Source organism: Amblyomma maculatum, chromosome 4 (assembly GCF_055883805.1).
Source record: "Amblyomma maculatum isolate TAMU_Amacu chromosome 4, ASM5588380v1, whole genome shotgun sequence".
Classification (NCBI taxonomy): domain Eukaryota; kingdom Metazoa; phylum Arthropoda; class Arachnida; order Ixodida; family Ixodidae; genus Amblyomma; species Amblyomma maculatum.
Genome location: NC_139347.1, coordinates 14,746,521 through 14,765,349, shown reverse-complemented (window position 1 = coordinate 14,765,349; position 18,829 = coordinate 14,746,521). Strand labels below are relative to the sequence as shown.

The window sequence follows — 18,829 nt, the reverse complement described above, 5'->3', positions numbered from 1 at the left end:
CTTTGTGCTGCAGCACAAATAAAAAAAAAGAAACAAAAATGAAAAAGCACAAACATGTTTACACACACAGAGAGAACACAAAAAAAGAAATAAATAATACATGAAATGATACAGACGAAAAGTATCATGGAAAGTAAGCAAACAATGAGTAGCATCACTTATATACACAGTGAGAGAATTCTTTAGCACACCAAGAAATAAAGAAAAAAAAAAGAACGGTAGATAGAAGAGAAAAAAACAACAACAAATAACTGACATTGATTATAGTAATATAGAAATATACATAAAATAAACAACCCTTCCAGGCGCAACAAGTGCATGGTACTTAAAACACAGGCTAGAAATACAGAATAATACAATAAAGAAGTAAAATTAAACAAGGGGCAGTAAGATTCGAATATAAAGTTTAAAGTTGAAATATAAGTAAGAAACGGATAAAAAGTAGTTCACGATACAGACAGCATTGAACAGGAGAAAAAGCAAAAAGTGAAGTAAATACAATTTAAGGCTAGAAAGTGGGAGTTTTAAGTGATAAAGTACTATTTAGAATGCAACGCTACGAACATCCAATGTAAATGAACAGAGCGAGTTTTGGAAGATGTCAAGGTGAGGACAAAAAGAGCTAAATAACCACTGCATCCTGTCCAGAGGGGAGTGGGAATGAAGAGGAGAAACCTGAAATGGTCTGAATTCCCTCATGCTCTTTCGCGGAACGCGCAGTAGGATGTACTCTAAGAGCTGAGGGCACATAATGTGGCCATGAAGGAGTTTGTACAGAAATATGATATCAAGTCTGATACGACGGCAGTGAAGGGAAGGAAGATTCAGTTGGGCGCTCCTGGTGGAGCGAGAGGGGGAAGTTGCGCAAGGAAAGCGATAATGAAATATCCGTAAAAAATTTTTTTTGTACTCTGTCAACCTTGTCCAAGTTCGATTTGCAAGTGCCATTCCAAACAACCGACGCATACTCCAAGACCGGCAGGCATATGGACAGGTACAGTTTTAGGAACGGAAGTGGAGTATGGAACTCTCTCGAAAGTCTGCAAACGAATCCGAGTGTGCGCATAGCCCGCTGAGCAATGCGGTTAGTGTGAGAGGAGAAGCTGAGGGTGCGGTCAAAAAGTACACCAAGGTCATTAATTTCATCAACCCTATCCAACAGCACAGAATTCACAGAATAATGTTACAGAAAGCTATGTGTTTTACGAGTAAAGGACACAACCCTAGTTTTGGAAGAATTGAGGGTAAGTCGATTCATCGCACACCAATCAGAAAAAGCAGATATGTCCGATTGCAACAACACGCAATCTTGAAAAGAATGTATTACCTTGAATATTTTTATATCATCAGCATAAAGAAGAAACGAGGAGTTCTTTATCGCCGAGGAAACATCATTAATAAAAACGAAGAAGAGAAGCGGGCCTAGTACTGAACCTTGAGGAACTCCACTCGTTGCACGGTAAACGAAAGAAGTCTGTCCATTGACACTGACAAAGCAGAAGCGATCAAGGAGATAGTTGCGTAGGAGGGCTACGAGTGAGACTTCAACGCCAGAGAGTAGAAGTTTTTCAAGAAGTAGTGAGTGAGTAACAACGTCGAAAGCTTTGCTCATATCACAGTACACAGTGTCAACCTGACCCCTCTGAAGGACTGCTGCAGAGGCATACGTCATAAACGTGACTAGGTTGGTAGAAATAGAGCGGCCCGACATGAAGCCATGTTGATTCGGTACTATGATATGTTTGAGATGGAAGGAAAGTACGCTGTGCAAAGCTAATTCGAAAAGCTTAGAGGTTGCACATAGAAGAGAAATCGGATGATAATTGGAAACATCAGATTTGTTTCCAGACTTGAAGACAGGAAACACGCGTGCCATTTTCCACACGCGAGGAAAAGCAGCATTTTTTAAACAGTTATTAAATATGGCAGCCAGTACTGGTACGAAGATATAACTGAAGGCTTTTATTATGGCAGCTGGAATGCCATCAGGTCCAGGAGACAAAGATGGTCTCAGACGCTTAAGACTCTCAGTCATCATAATAATAATAATAATCAATCAATCTTTATTTAATGTGCGCAGGAACAACCATGTGGTCTTCGTGCTGCAGCACAAATAAAAAAAAAAGAAACAAAAATGAAAATGCACAAACATGTTTACACACACAGAGAGAACACAAAAAAAAGAAATAAATGATACATGAAATGAAACTGAGACGAAAAGTATCACGGAAAGTAAGCAAACAATGAGTAGCATCACTTATATACACAGTGAGAGAAATTTGGAGCACACCAGGAAAGAAAAAAAAAGAACGGTAGATAGAAGAGAAAAAAACAACAACAAATAACTGACATAATAATAATAATAATAATAATAATAATAATAATAATAATAATAATAATAATAATAATAATAATAATAATAATAATAATAATAATAATAATAATAATAATAATAATAATAATAATAATAATAATAATAATAATAATAATAATAATAATATTATTATTATTATTATTATTATTATTATTATTATTATTATTATTATTATTATTATTATTATTATTATTATTATTATTATTATTATTATTATTATTATTATTAATTTCACATACATTCTTCAGGGATGGACCCCAGACTAAACGCTACAGTTAAGCAGCTGAGAGGGTCTAGGGTCTTGCAATAATAGTAATAAATAGTCGATTCTGAAAGCATCGGTTTATATGCCCCGATAGCAGTGCGTATCTCAATGTCTATAGGATACACTTTCTCGAGGAGGCGTACAGCCGCCAACACGCTTCTCTGTAGCGTGCTGACTTTGTGGTCTCGACGCGCTTGCGACATTAGCCTTGGTCATAAGCACATCAGGTAACCTGAACTATCACCCTATAATGCACGGTAGATAACCGCATCAAACGTAGCGAACGGGTAAATGTGCTTGTTACAATAGCGGAGTGCGTATTTCACCTATTGTGTTCAATAATGGTTGAAGAGGGAGCAATTACGCATTGTCCGTCAATTTTTGTTGGACATCGTGGTAGAATCGCTTAGTCATGCATGGTCGTGTCTGTGGTGATGTGGGCGCGTATGCCGGTCAGTAGATTAGATTAAGCTTTAAGTTCCTTGCAAACACCACGACGCAAGTGTACAAGTGGGCTCCGTTGCCACTCGAGCACTTACCGCCTGTTGTGGGACCTGGCTCCGTCATACAGCGCATAAACAATCGTTTTTTTTTTTTCATAACTTAATGGTGCATATCTGTCGCCATTACCCCCTCCTGTTCAGCTACAGCGTATCTAACGTTCCTCTCGACATTGTCCAATCATACAAATACCTTGGTGTTCATCTTTGTCAGGATCTTACGTGGAATACGCATATCTCAAACATCATATCATCCGCTAACAGAACACTAGGATTTTTAAAGCGTCACCTACGCTCTGCACCTCAGCATGTCAAGCTCCTCGCATACAAATCACTAGTTAGATCAAAATTAGAATATGCATCTCCCATCTGGTCTCCGAAACAAGCATATCTGCGTAATTCAATCGAAGCAGTTCAAAACCGAGCAACTAGATTCATTCATTCATCGTATTCTTTTGATATCAGCATATCATCCTTGAAATCACAGTCCAACCTACCTACCCTTGCTCATCGTCGCTACATTGCTAGTTTATGTTTGTTTCACAAGTTTTTTTACTCCGAGCTACGACAGGAACCTTACATCTGCGCACCCCCATCACGTATCTCCCTCCGCACCGGTCATCAGCAGCAGTGTCCCGACCTCGCGTCCGCACCGCTACATTTTCTTCATCATTCTTCCCCCGGACTGCCAACGACTGGAACGGCCTTCCCCGGGAACTTGCTGCTATCACATGTCCATCTTTATTTCTTGAACGAATCACACGTGTACTTGCGCAGTGAAAATCTTGTATTTGTATAACTTACTTACACATATATGTTTCCTATTCTGTTTTTCATTTCTGTGCGCCCCACCCCTTATGTAATACCCTCTAATGAGGGTCTTTAAGGTATTAAAGTGAAGTGAAGTGAAGTGAAGCCAGTTGGTGGGGCATTGCAAAATGAAAACTACGGTAAGGACAGGACGGAGACACTGATACAACGTGTGATGGTACTGACAGCGAACATTTATTGAAAACACTGTTGACTTATATAGATCAGACGCGCGTAAACTGCCGATAACAACAAAGCGGCTGGGCGTAAAAATGAGCATCCAGAGAAACGCAAACGTTACGATAACATTCACGACGTAGACGGCATGAAAGCAGTAAAAAAAGACGCTGTCAGTCTTGAAGTGCGCGGAAATGGTATAAAAGAATTCAAAATAACCAATACCAGTCACATAAGGATGACATGGAAACCGGACAGAGAAGACACATTCAAAAGTTTCAAACACGAGCAAAGAAAAAAAACCTGCCAGGGAAGACAAAAAAGGCGTAAAACATTAAAATCGCGCTGGAACAACATTAAAAGGGACGAAAACCTCAGTGTCATGTAGACAAAACCAATAATTATTTCTGCAGAATCGACACCGAGGAATTGCTAACACATTCATTAGAGTGTGACCTAAGATTACCTAAGCCCCGACTATTTCTCGCTCCAACTGCCCCTGCTTTCGTCCTATAATCTGTGTGCAAGTATGCTTAGCATAGCAGCCCTCGCAAAGCCGACAGTGAATGGCCGCATGTGTCCCAGGTTTCTCCAGAGAGAGTGTGTGCTCTTTTAAGCGAGTGTTTAGACATTTAGCTGTCTGGACAATATAAAAGCGACCGCCGCTGAGCGGGATCGGATACACGACGCCTGTGACTCATGAAACGCAATTCTTTGAATGCCTCATGCCACAGATTACAGGTTTCGAAGTGTATTTTCCCGACAAATTGCTAAGTTCTGAAAGCTTACAAGGCGCTGACAAAATTTCATCAACTCCATATCTGCGTGAAATCTTCTTAAGATTATGAGAAACCTTATAAATATGTGGAACTACTGAATTCCTTCGGCTAGCCAACTCTTGAGAATAGAAGGCTTCCTGTTCAATCTTATGGAGTTTTTTGAGCAGAGATTCCGCAATAGAACTTAAATGTGAGGTTGGGTAGCCCCGCCTTAGAGACTTTCAATTTGAAGATGAAAGCTGAATCCCAAAGCTAAATTCTTTGCGTAGCGATGCACTCGAAACACAGGACAACCTAAGTAAGAATCGGAAGAATCGCTCTTTAGAAATCGTTTGGTACTCATACAGCCTGCAGTACAATCATCATCGTCATTATGAGGAGACTCGTCAGCATTTCCACCTCTACTCCCTCTGACATTATATGATGGATGGCCATCATCATAGTCATCATCATCACGTTATCAAAGGATGTTTCAGTTCGGTGTATCAAGACAAGGCCCCTCTTCCGTCGACAATTCTTAAGGTTTAGTCCTGCGCCAGGTGCATGGATGTTGGAGCCGATTTGCTGACCTCGTCGCTCCTTCCCAAAGTTTGCTTGCTAGTCGAAACTATATCGTCATTGGGTCAACTTAGGTTTTCCTGATATATGCTGCTTTCCGCGTTTCTGTCATCCTTGATTCGGTCATAGTCTTATCTGTTGTGGCCTGCGCAATCTTAGTTGCAAGGTGAGAGCGGCGCTTTCAAGGCCACAGAGTGGTTACTGGCAATATTTACTATATAGGTAGCGGAATGTCTTTCTTTTTCAGAAATATAGGCTATGTGCTATTCATTAACGAGCAAGGACACCGAGAACGTACACCACCAATCACGCTCTTTTGCTAATTTCGGTAATATTGTTTGGTTTTCGTTAATTAATTGGCTTGGATACAAGGATCTGTCAACTATTGTCGTAGATTATTATTCCTTGTTGTTCACCGAATTGCTGAATATAACATATCCGATTACATCAATGTTAAGGCGCGGAGAGTGCATTACAGTGTGCTAGTAATGGCAAAATGTTGGACGTAGTTGGTAAATACATTTTTTGAAACCAACGAATCAACGCAGCATTAAAGAATAGAGCCGAAAAGAGGGGAAAAATGCTGATAACGCAGACCATGTGTTGGATGTCGCAGCCAAATAGTGGAAAGCCTTTTGCCTATATAGCTTAGCCTATAAATGTAAGTCAATGAAATATAAATGCAACACTACTTCATAAATGGTAGAATCCACGTTTAATGCTCTGAGATGGTGGCCGCGACTGTCGTGCGTTTTCCCTTCGGCTACAACCGTTGTGTGCACTGCTCTTAACCTTGAGAAGAAGACGACAAGCGAGACAGCTGCAAGACGAAGAAAAAGCTTTGTAGCCATGGCGGATCTTGGCAAGAGTACTTTGTCTCCAATATCGCCCCACAAGTCACCTCGCCCGCGGCGACTGCACGGCTCGTCACGTGTTCCCCACCACAGCAGACGGAGGAAGCCTCGCTTAAGGCTCGTGCTCGACAATGACAATGCTCCTCCCGAAAGACTCAGGTAACGCAGGGAGGCCGTAGCTGTTTTCCACAACGCTTTGAAGCTCCTTAGCTCGCGGTGCGGCCCGGCGCTCTTCGGAGCGCAGAGGAGAGCTTTATAGGTTCTCGTCTCCAGTATACTGGGGCTCTGTTCCCCGTCTGATGATTAACGCCATTGCTATTAAACGAAGTACGATTTTACGCGCTTTTGATTAGAGCAGCAGTATTCTGCTCTGCTTTCCTCGCTCCGTCGCGTTGAGTCAGTGGTTAAGATGCTCGGCTACTGATCCCGGGTTCGATACCGACTGCAGCGGCTGCATCTTAATGAAGGCGAAACTTAAGGCGATATCAGTGCATATTAAAAAAGCATAATTGTTCAAGTTCCGGAAGTCTATGACCACTGCGTTCCTTAAAGGTGATGTGCATACATAAATCATATAAATTTATAATTTTTTTTTTAAGTTTAATGACATGTACTGGGTGCGCTATGCGTTCGTGTCCCGCTGCCATTGTGCAGCTTCGCTTAGTGTAATTTTACAGCATACCCGCTTCTGGAATATGATTCGGTTAGTGATCACTTTTCCACTTACGGCTGCGTTTGCAGGTCGCCGCTGTCACCTTTGTCGCCTCCTATTGACAGCAGGTCAGCTTCACCCGAGGCACCGTCCACGCCGCGAGCTGTCGACTGGCCCCTGCGGTTTTTGCGCTACTCCGGGCGCGTCTATCCTCATCCTCCGTCTCCGGTATCGGCCTCACGATCGGCTGCGACCGAGTCGGTAAGAACACTGTCACTTTGGTGCAACCAGATAAATTTGACTGTGGTACATCTACGAGAGGATTCTGGAGGCAAATGGCGTGCTTTCGTCGTTCAGTTTTCAGCTGTTCGTCTAAGAGGTTGTCATCAAAGCCGCGCTCGAGGCATGAGTGCCATTTTGGGGATAATTTAGAGCTCTCCAATGAATACATTCTTTGTGATAAAGTGTTGTTGGGAACTGAATAGCAGCAGTAGCAGCAGTTGAGGGCTGCAGTGAAACTGACTAAACGGAATGATAAACTGAGCTCAGTGCTTCTGTGTAAACCTCCCAAATTGACAAAAACAAAAACAAAAAAACAACAAAAACAAAAACGAAATAAGCTTGGAGGAGCTGTTGAATGAGCCAAAGATAAACTTATGTAGCGTGATTCAAAGCTGTTTGCGTATCATGACTTAGTCTTTCTGTCCAACATGGGTACTTGAGACGTGATCGACGCAGGGAATTTGTAGGCAGTGTCGTAGCTCGCACCCATGCTTACATTCCCCACATTCCTTAGCCAGGCGCAATTTTTGAACTACTTATTAGCATCGGACATGCTTCCTTCTATGTAGTCTTTAATGTACTCTTAGCAGCCACAAACACAACCGAAGAATGTACAACGTACTTCCGCAAATATTTTTGCTTATAATAAAATATTGTATTTTCCTTCCTGAACTCTACGCAATTATTTTAAGAGACGCACAAAAAGTGCTACCAACAGGATTATAGAATTCCTGGCTCCACATTATTTTAAGCTGCTGCCTGCTCCTGCATTAGTATAGGAGGATATAACAAGCATGTCACTTGCATTTTCACATTTCTACAAGGCCCTACGCCCCACCTATCTTGGCTCTAGTGCTTCGTGACGACGCTTGTGCGACAGCCCGCTTTCATTCGCGCTTTTAGTGATACTAGCTCGCTAGTGGCATCTTTTCTTCTCGACATTTTTGGCATTCAGTGAAGGAAATCAGTGGCACGACTGCGGGACGCCGGAGGGTGCTAGCCATGCTAGGCGAACCTTTCAGAGGGAAGCTGCTGCGCCTACATTAAAAGCAGTGACCGCACATGCAAGCCGCGCGTTTTTTGGCACTGAAATGTTGTAAGTGGCGATCATAATTCGCTCATATTTTATTAGATAGCTATCCTGTATAACGAGTACCGAACGTGAACGCAAATAATAATAAAAACAATGATTGTGGCTAATTTGCAGTTAAGTAATTAGTACTAAATAAATCCACGAGAAGCGTGTGGGCTCTGCGTGAGATCAGAACGTGAGACATGACTTGAGAGGTTGAATTCGGCACGTAAGCCCGGTTTGATTGATGATTACTTCTGTTGCTCCTAAGGTAATTTTAGAGCATGCCTGAGACGGCACTGTATTTTCAATTTTAAGAGAACTTTAAACCTTCGGAAGAAGAGTTGCGGTTCAGTTCCCGCCTAACCCTTTACTACTTCAACGGTGGTCTTGACGGTACCGCATCGCTGTACGCAAAATTCCGAGCAAGCACCCCCACCGGTACAAGAGCCCCCATTAACTTCACTGCTGTTAATTTCATATTTCCATGCCGACCAAAGAGCCTCCCCCTCTCCTTCCCCGTTTCTCGCCCTTACCATGCACCACCGCCAGACAACACTGGCTATCTTTATCCAATACAATAATCGAACCCAATTCAATCCTAGCTCTATTAGAGTCACGATTAAATCAGAGGCGATCAGAGGTGTGCGGCGGGCCGATTTTGACCGACAGTGGCATGGTTGTCGTTTCTAGTACATACGCTCGCACGTATTCTCAGAAACATCACAAACAAATCGGGCGCCTTGTTGGCGCCGAATCACCCGGAGGTGCACATGCCACATGCCCAGAGGCTCACAGAGTGTGTCGGATGACCACCGCGAACGAGACATCCGATATGTGCGCGCTAAAGGCCAGATGACCGCTGGCGGAAGCCGCTGCCGTAGCAAAAAAAAAAAAAAAAAAATGTTGCAAGCTTGAGATTGCTTAAGAGTTGAAAATGCGAGTCTTTTTCTTCCAGGGTGGAACATAAGTCTGCTTATAGGTACAGTAATGTGGAAGCATTTTCCTCCCTGATGCTTATGACGTAGAATCATGTTTGTTTCTTTATGCCTTTGCCGTTTCTGACATGCGTTTTAAGCTTTAAATCAAGGGATATGAAGGTGGAGGCTCATTTGCTGCTCCCTGCCTCATGAGACTGCTGTGCTGTGGCGTTTTGTGTCAACCTCGCTAAATGACGCAATGTATATCTTCCTAACGGGATGTTTATCTTCTTTGTTTTGTTTTCAATTTTGCATGCTCAGATTTCTAAACGCTTTCGCTGCCTGCCGTAACCTATACTCTGGTCAGGTTTGTTCAAGTTTTGTTCATTTTTACTATCACAGCTGTCCTTTCCCTGCATGTAATGCCATCCTTAGAAATTTACGCCATGCTACCTTAAACTCACCTACAGGGACATAAGCTAAATACTCCGAACAGAGCCTCGCTGGCTGCCTCTCCGACCAGCTTGCATGCGTTAATATTATAGACAGTTCTCCTGTCTACGCGGAATGCCCTGCCGTGTAATTAGTGCACCTGTGCTAGAGTGCAGAGAAAAACGCTCCTGGAGAAAATGTTCGCGGGAGACAAAGCCCATGGAGATGTAGACTCCAGGAAAAGAAGCCCCGAATTAAAAAAAAATTCTACCCTGCATGGGATTCTTTTTTTTTATTTCGAGAATAGATGTAAGCATGAGGCCTGCAGCGCAAGAAGAAGCACTGGCCAAGAGCAGTCTCTTCGTTCTCTGCTTTCTTTCCTCATTATGTTTAAGAACTTGTCGACATCGATGGGGTGAGCTCGCGCTTCTTAGAGATCTATTGAGGTGTTCCTCAGGGATCAGTTTTGGCTTCGGTACTGTTGAATATTTGCATCAATGAATTTGTAGGAGCTCTCAAACAGTGTATATGTATTAAGCCCCTAGCTGATTATTCATACTTTTCCAAGGCGATCAGCTCAGCTTACGATTACCTTATCTTCAACGCAAGCTTACAACTATTAACAATTTGGTGCGACAAATGGGAAATGGTTATTAATTTTAATGGACGTATAGCTGCCAGCGCCAGGAAAAAAACCAAGCATTTATATTTTGCGTATTGACTGAATTGTAATGTAAAAAACTTTCCGGATGAAAGTGACGAGCCACAAATATAATACGTGCAAGAAGTCGGAATATTTCGGTTCCTAAGGACAGGCGCGCCAGAGCGCATAAGTACATGCTAGGGTCTAACATGAGGGCGCCACATAACAGATCAACCACAAAAACTTCGAAGAAGGAAACGCCCTGAGCATAGCTTCACTTTTGATCGTTATGTGCGCTTAGACTCTCCTTCCGTTATGTTAAAGTAGGAGCCATTGGTATAGGAAAAAGGAAAAAGGCCTGAATCGAAATCTGAGATCTGAGTTGAGAACTACATCGCCAAAGATTCTACGCCAGCCTCACGCCGTAATCACAGCTTCTCACAGCTGTTCTGGTAAGCACCAAACAACACGTCTTCTCCTCTTTTTTTTTTTTTTTTTTTTTTTTTTTTTTACAAGAAGTTTGCGAATGAAACACTCTACCCTACAAATGTCGTTTTTTTTTTTTTTTTTTACCTACCTTCATTGATATGCTGTTACATCGGCAGCTAAGAGTTTCTGCTGTACGATTGCATTATGTCTCATTGCAGTGTATATTTCTCGCATTATTCCGCATTTCTGTATAGGTTGCACTGTTGTGCTAGCCACGTTTTCTCAGCTGCTTGATGTCAGAACTCAGGATCACTGGTGTCATGCATGTGGCCTCTACTGCTCACACATTCGACATGAGCACAGCATTTAACAAACAAACAAACAAACAAACAAACAAACAAACAAACAAACAAACAAACAAACAAACAAACAAACAAACAAACAAACAAACAAACAAACAAACAAACAAACAAACAAACAAACAAACAAACAAACAATAAATAAATAAATAAATAAAGTAAATAAACAATTAAATAAATAAATATATATCTACGGACGGTTGTGGTAAACACTTATTCGATAGTCTCAAATGGAGTTTTCCACTCGTAAAGCTCCTGTGCAGCTATTAGGATTAGCCAATATCTTCTCTCATATGTACACGTGACCGTCAAGCTTTTGTTTCCGTTGTGCGGCTTGGGGCTTTCCATTCCGAGCATAAATACCGAATTGTTTAAATCGCTACCGGGATAAGTACGCGATTTTGAGCGCAATTCATATTGTTACAACACACCTGCTAAACCATGCACCCACCTTGCAAGCACTGATGCGGCCGCGAAGCTGCTGTCCGCAGGTTGAAATGCATAGATAGCACTGTACGTTCACCCACTAAATAAAGATATATTTTGTGCACTTGTTTTTTATATACTATAAGCTTGTATCTAGATGCCTTTCATCAAGCTTGTATCTAGTTTCTGTATAAAGCTGTCTTTCTTATTTTATGTTCTGTTACAAATACTTCCGAGCTTTGAACGATAAACTACCTGGTAGAAACGAAAATCAAGACCTGAGAATTCTTCAGATAGCAGAACAAAAAAAGAAAGAACACGATGTATAGCACATGAATTCATGCATGCCCGTTTATTTCACTTTCATGTCATCATACGTTTTATTATACTGATATTACGGAGTGTTTGATATCATTAGCTTGGGCCCACTTTGTCTACTTCGCAAATGGGGTGATTGTTACCGAGCCTTTTTTCCCAGGTCCACTTTTTCCGAGGACGTTTACTCTGGGGACGCTTTTATTTAGTAACCTCCATTTCCAGCATATGGCGGCACTCAGATGAATTCATCTATCCTGTAAACCAGAATGTGCGCAGTGAAGAACTGGGGGGTGACAAAATCAGGCTGAAACAATGCTGATACGACTCCCAGGTTGCCTCGCGTTAGTGCTGTGCTACTGGTGCAGCTGAACTCTTTGTGAATCGGTCTGTTATTGGTTCCTAAATCATGAAGGTGCTATTGTGCAAAAAAACAACAACAATAAACAGAAGTTTATGGCCAACAGGTAACGTTACCTGGTAAAGTATTTTGAAAAAAAAAAAAGGGGGGGGGGGTCCGTTTTATTTCTTACAAATGCTGTGAACGTCCTTGTGCCAACTTAGTGGAAAAATTAGGCTAACCTAATTTTGTATTTTCCCTGTTAGACCTTTATTATCATAAATATAGCAGTCTACTAGGGGCTTCTAGCACACAATGTATTTAGCTGTGATACCATTCGCTGCTGCACATTTCTCGTGGCAGTAGTGTCTCCGATCTTTAGTAATGGCCTGATAAGACGCACTTCTCAGATGACAATGATGGCTAGGCGGCACAGGTTTCAATAGGTTACTTATTACGACCTTAACCACTAGGCCTTCGCTCAGAGGATGCAAGCTGCTGGCATTCGCACATTGTGGAACATATTTGCTTTGAAGAACAAGCTTTGCACTGTCTGATTAAAAGAAATGTTAGCTATATTTTTCTTAATGATCGCCACCATTCTGTGTTACGCAGCCTGCCTCGCCTCGAAAGAAGACACCGGTGTCCAGTTTCACGTACTTTACAATTCTGGCCTTGGCTCTTGTCTTCCTGGCTCTCATCGGCACCATATTCTACGTCGTGTGGCCCAGAAGCAGGCGTCCGCACGCCCTTAGCACGGTGGTGTGCACGACGAGGTCTTGCTTAAACTACACCAAGCTGCTTCGTGACGCCATGGACGAGGACCAAAGCCCATGCGACAACTTCTACAAATATGTCTGCGGTTCGTGGCTTGACACCCGTGATCCTGGGGACACTGTGCTCCGCCTAGCCTGGCGTACGTTCACGTTCACCGTGGCCGCCACATTCGAATCGATTTACCTGCCTAAGGAACGGGACGTGTCCATTCAGAAGGCGGCCACTTATTGGCAGGCGTGCCTCAGCGTTCTGAACCATTCCAACGTTCCTGGTGTCAAGAGGGTGCTGGAGAAAGCCGGCATCACCTGGCCGCAACCGAATCCCAAGCCCGATTTCCTTAATGCAATGTTCTTTATGACGCACAGTGTCAATATGCCTGTCTTCGTAGAACTCACAACCGTAAAACTCAACTCCATGGCGTACCGCTTGCATTTCAGCAGGTGGCCAATCTTCGGTGACAGAATGAGGGCTCTCGCCACGCTTTCCAGGACAAGGCAGCTGGCTGATCACCTGGCAGTGCTTTATAAAAGCTTTGGAGGAACTGATAATTCTCGTCTCAGGGAATTGACGCAACAGTTTGAAGGCATGGAGCAGTTTTTCGCGCGCTACTCTAACGCCTCTATAAAAACAACGATTTATTCTAATGCAATGTCATTCCTACAGTTCACGCCAACAGTGTCAGTGGAAAAGTGGAACGCCCTGTACAAACGCTACCAAGGTGTTACGGTCACCGACGCCAAAGCAGTCTTCATCATGGACGTTGAGTACTTTGCAGCCGTTTTCGAGCTCCACAAAAAATACGGAGACGCAGTTATGAATGACATTGTCGAAGGGCTTGCTGTCGAGAATCTCATCGGAATGACAGAAAAGAGCATTCTCGAGAGCTTTTACGGGAACGCCGACGAGGTTGTGAAAGCTGTACAGAAACACTGCTTCCATGTCAGTTACAGCGTGTTCAACTACGCCATAAATTATTTTTTCCTGAGGTCAAAATCTGTACCTTATGACGAGGCAAAGAAACTGGCAGAAGACGTTCGCGAAAAGTTGCCAAAACTACTCAACGGAAATTCTTCGCTTCTGGCAACGACAGATTACGAAAGGTATTTAAAAGAAGTCTTTCGTTTCATAGAGAGATCCCTGCCCGGTGAATACCTTTCCGCATACACAAACTATCCCAACATGACGACGGACCCGCTTAGAAACTGGATGCTCCTGGTGTCGCACAGAACGAAGGGCAGCGCTCTAGAAGATTTCCGCTTCATTCATACCGAGGACGACCGCAACAATTGCAGAGGCTTCCGCATCACAATGCCCGAACTTATGTCCCCTCTGTTCGCCAGCGACGCCCACTGGGCGATTCGGTATGGCGGTCTCGGCGCGCACATCGCAGCCGCATTGTTTTGCGCCTACATTGAGGGCAGCAAAAAGAGCGAAGAAATCTACAGGGCCAACCAGGACTGCCTTTATGGCAAATCTGTAGGGCAGATTGACAAGTACCTCCAGGCCGTTGTGGCGTCGGCAGGGGTGATTTCGCGTCTTTTCGAGCAGGCGAGATCCGAACAACCAGATAGCGAACCACTTATCATGGACGTGCCGCCGTTCAAGAGCGAGCAGCTCCTCTTCGTATTCAGATGTCATCTGCTGTGCGGAGAAGCTCGCGGAGAGGAGCAGTGCAACACGCCTATGCAGCACAGTAGCGACTTCGCGCGGGCGTTCGCCTGTCCACAGGACTCGCACATGAACCCAACGAAAAAGTGCTGGATGCTTCCTGCTTAACAAAATGTGCAGCGCATTCGAGCCGGTTGAAGTTGCGTGTGCACCTTATTTAAAAGCCTGTATTTGTATGAAGCTTTCCTGCCACATGGCGTGCACGGGACTTCTCTGCCACGCGTATAAACTGCTCTGAAAGACAGCACATATTTTTGTCACCTTTCCTCGAGTTCCAACGTCCTTCTTGAGAATAGGCTCTGGTGTAATACAATTGTCAATGTGAGAGGTGTGATGATGCCACTTTATGTGTAATGGAGAAATGTTTTTCTTAAGAAATGCTTACCGCACTTCGGAATATGACAGCTGATTCATAGATGAGGCTGTAGTTTCTGCATTATGACAGTTGTTGTTTTTAAGGTAGTTGCTGGTATCATATTTAAAGACCGCTATTGCTTTTCGCGTTGGTACGCGAGGTCAATGCAAGGTAAGTTATGGTAAAGGACCTCCGACAAGCCGAAATACATTGAAGTAAAATGATTATTGATTTCATGCATTCTAGCTAGTTCACTCTACCGCTGCCAGGGGCGAACAATTAGAAAGAAAACTGCGTTTTTTCTCGTAGAAGCCTGCTATTAGCAAGCCTCGTTTGGGTTAAAGCAAAGCAGTGCGCCTGATTGCACATAGTGAATATTCTAATCGTTCCTTGGCTGTAATCGCAGCATGATCATCTTTAGTTTTCACAAATGAAGCTTAAAAACGGTTAAATATTTTTACAGCCGAAGTGGGTGAAAAAAAGTGTTATTTACTAAATTATTGTAGAACATCTAAATTACGTTATGGTGCTGAGTTTTGTCAGCTACTGTTTGAAGTATACTGTTATTTAGCGCACCGTACTGGCATTGAGCCAGTGGAAGACGGAATGACGTGGTTGGTCTGACGACGGCACCGATGAGGGTGTGGATCAAGGAGCGGTCGTCGAGCCAGAACTGGTGTGACACAAGGCAGTGTGAATTCCAAGGTAACACCTTTGGTGGAGGTCACTTATTCAATCTCGCATCGCGAGCTGGATCTGCGCAGTGGTCGCCACGTCGGTAAAGTCGCGATGTCTATTGTGCCTATGGTTACCGACGTCACATACGAAATCGCACCTCTGCACGCGAAGTCCTCTGTACCACCAGCCTCCTACATCGCGCATGCGACACACCTCAAGCCGTATCATTCACGCTCTACTTCGCCAACCTAGAACTCACACGGACTCTGCTTTAAGGAGGAGTAGTTTTATCTACCGTAATGTTCTGGCATTGAGTCAGTGGAAGGCGAAGTGACTAGGCCTAACGACGATAACGCTGAGGGAATGGTTAAAAAAGTGGTCATAGAGTTTGAAGTAGTGTGACACACTGCTGCGAGATTCCACCTGTAACAGTCTCTACAGCTTGTGCTGATAATTAACAGCATTTCGTGTATTTTCAAGGTTTATTCTTGGTTGCCATGGTTCAAAAAAGTCTTTTTGTTTTAATTTTAAACACGTTAATATACACATACATGCTGGATCGTAGCAAGCGTTTGAAATCTGGATGTAATTCTGTATCATTTGCTTGCTTTATGTAGTGTTGAGAGCTCAAGGACTCGCAAAATGCTTTTGCTAACCCGATTTCCTCAGGAAAATATATCGAATAAAACTCTGATTCGCCGTTTTTCAGAGCACAGGTGCCATTTTGGATGAAGTTCTATTTACCCATGCTTTCAATCAAATAAGGTAATCGGACCAGAAGTGAACCAAATTGATTTGAAATGCAATTTATTGATATTAACAAGGAAAATACATCTCTGCAACTGCTTGTGCGTACAAAGAACAGTTTGATAAGTTGTTTCTGCTAAAGCTTACACACTGACGAACAGATCACGCTCATTATAATGACATGGTACAAAACACTGGCTTTTTTTTTACCGAGTTGCTGTGTGCCGTTCCAGTTTTGGCGTCCGTTTTGCACAGTAGTCGATGCCTCAAGAAGCTGTCTGTGTTGCTTTCAGAAATAAGCTTTTCTTTCAGAAACACTGAAGCATTGAGCTCTGCTCCTCATTTTAGTTTACCACGCATAGTTTGAGAAACTTGCCCCATTTCTCGCTTAAGAGTTTGACAACATTTCCCATGCTACAATTTATTTTTTCGCAGGGTGGTTGCTGACATATGCACATATGCGAATTTCGAACACAACAGTGCACCGACGTACCGGCGTATCTGAAAGCAAAAGTGGCCGCTTCAAAGGCAACACACTCTCAAGAATTATTGGCCAATAACGGGCATGTTTCAAATATGTGAGACGTTAAGTAAAAGGTAAGAATGGAATTTGAATGTTTACATGCATTTGGAAAAGCAGAGCACTGTGTTTTGTTCTCATAAAGAGCAGGAACTGTGTTCGAGGCTGTTAATCGTATGTTTAACCGTTATCTGATATATTCTGTTTTCCGCTAGTGCCGCAGTTGATGTCCTGTAATGTACTGCTGACTACCTGATAATATGTCTTTCGCGCACAGTACAGAAGTCCTTTCGTGATGAGGATACAATTTGGGATTCTCAGTTGCTCCCTGCTTCTTCAATTTTACGAAATTATTTGATGTTGTGGTTTAGGCTAAGGTGCGATGTGTTAGTGCGCACATTTTGCTTTTTGTGAACAGTTTTAGAACATGCCGCCCCGTATGAATATATTGAAAATAAGGGTCCCAGGCATCCGCAGTTGTCAAATACTCTGCTGTGAGTAGTGTTCAAGAAATAATTATTGTTGTAGCGACTAAATATGCACTGGAACGTGTATGACAGCCTTTTATTACTTTGGCTTTAATATGGGACTTATGTGACAGCCTTTGATTAGCGGGGCTATCATTTTCTCTCACTTATGTCCACTTGATCTTCCATTGGCCAAGTCGAGCAAGCCACTCATCTAAGGCGCCGTTAACCGTGGCGTGTTGTGACCCGTACGTAGACGGGGAACCGCTGCAGTGTGCGGTTCCTGTTTGGCGAGGGTGGCTCTTGGCCAGGCACAAACGTCGTGGCAGTCACAGTATAGATGAACCCACGATACATGTTTCCTCCTATCTCTGCATTGAGAAGCGTCTCGTAGGCATGTCACATTCGGCCTCTGAAAGTTCGTAAGCCTCGGCACCGAATTCCAAGCCTCTGTCCTGAGGAGCCAGCTGGGCCTGCTTGACGTCTTCGGCGTACCTGAAAAATGTCAATGGGCTGGGTAATACGGCTAACTTCTCTTTCCATCTGAGCAACAAGGACATCTCTAATACCGAGTAGAGCAACATTGTGACCATCCGAAATAAAAGCGACTTCAAAAGTCTTGCAGGTGCCTTCGCAAAAGCTGCGAATAATAAGGTTTGCGCTTCTTATCTTAATTGTAAGTCAGGCCTCAATGACCACAATGACTGAAACGCTGTAACGAAGCATGGCGTTTCTGCTGGCTGTATAGTACAAATAATATTCAAATGGGTAGAAATGAACATCAAATTTGTAGAGGAGCTTGCCTGGAGGCAAGAAATGCAAGATGAAAGTCTAAACGGACAGAAACTGCATAAAAGCATGCCGCTGAGCCCGTCCTCAAACCAGCATCCTGAGTCCCCGGACGCGCATGAAATATGTTCGAGTAAGTTAGCCCTTTGCTTCATCATCATCATCATCATCATCATCATCATCATCATCATCATCATCATCATCATCATCATCATCATCATCATCATCATCATCATCATCATCCTGACTATACCCACTGCAGGACGAAGGCCTCTCCCATATTCATCCAATTAACGGGGTCCTGTGCGAGCTGCATCCACTTGACCCCTGCGAACTTCTTAACCTTATCCGCCCACCTAATTTTCTGCCGCCTCTTGCTACGCTTTTCTTTCCTTGTTATTTCCTTTCCATGGTCCGGATCTGCGGGTCCCTTTGCTTAGTGCGAGAAAACAAGCAATTTCGAATTGGTGCTTGAAGGACTTTGCATATATAAATATAAATGTTTTTTATAGACTTATACATTGCAGATAACAAGATTGTTTATTTGTACAAAGAAAAAAAAAACAACGTGCATTACTTAAGGAGTAAAAAGTATTTGATCGGCACAAGTTCAAGGACTCGCACAAAAATAATAGAAAAAT

General features: G+C 43.1%; 2 protein-coding genes across 2 annotated transcripts in view; one reads left to right on the top strand and one right to left on the bottom strand.

Moving 5' to 3' along the window:
- The window catches only part of LOC146190321 (endothelin-converting enzyme 1-like), an 81,150-nt gene extending 66,410 nt beyond the window's left edge, over positions 1-14,740 (top strand). The window contains exons 3-4 of the mRNA XM_084599772.1: positions 7,059-7,230; positions 12,803-14,740. Of these exons, the coding sequence (XP_084455898.1) occupies positions 7,059-7,230; positions 12,803-14,740 (2,110 nt within the window). The remainder of the gene's footprint in view (positions 1-7,058; positions 7,231-12,802) is intronic.
- Positions 14,741-17,681: 2,941 nt separating this feature from the next.
- Positions 17,682-18,829, bottom strand: part of LOC146190320 (cell adhesion molecule Dscam1-like) — a 200,139-nt gene continuing 198,991 nt past the window's right edge. Inside the window, exon 27 of the mRNA XM_084599770.1 lies at positions 17,682-17,894. Within this exon, the coding sequence (XP_084455896.1) occupies positions 17,765-17,894 (130 nt within the window). The 3' untranslated portion in view covers positions 17,682-17,764. The remainder of the gene's footprint in view (positions 17,895-18,829) is intronic.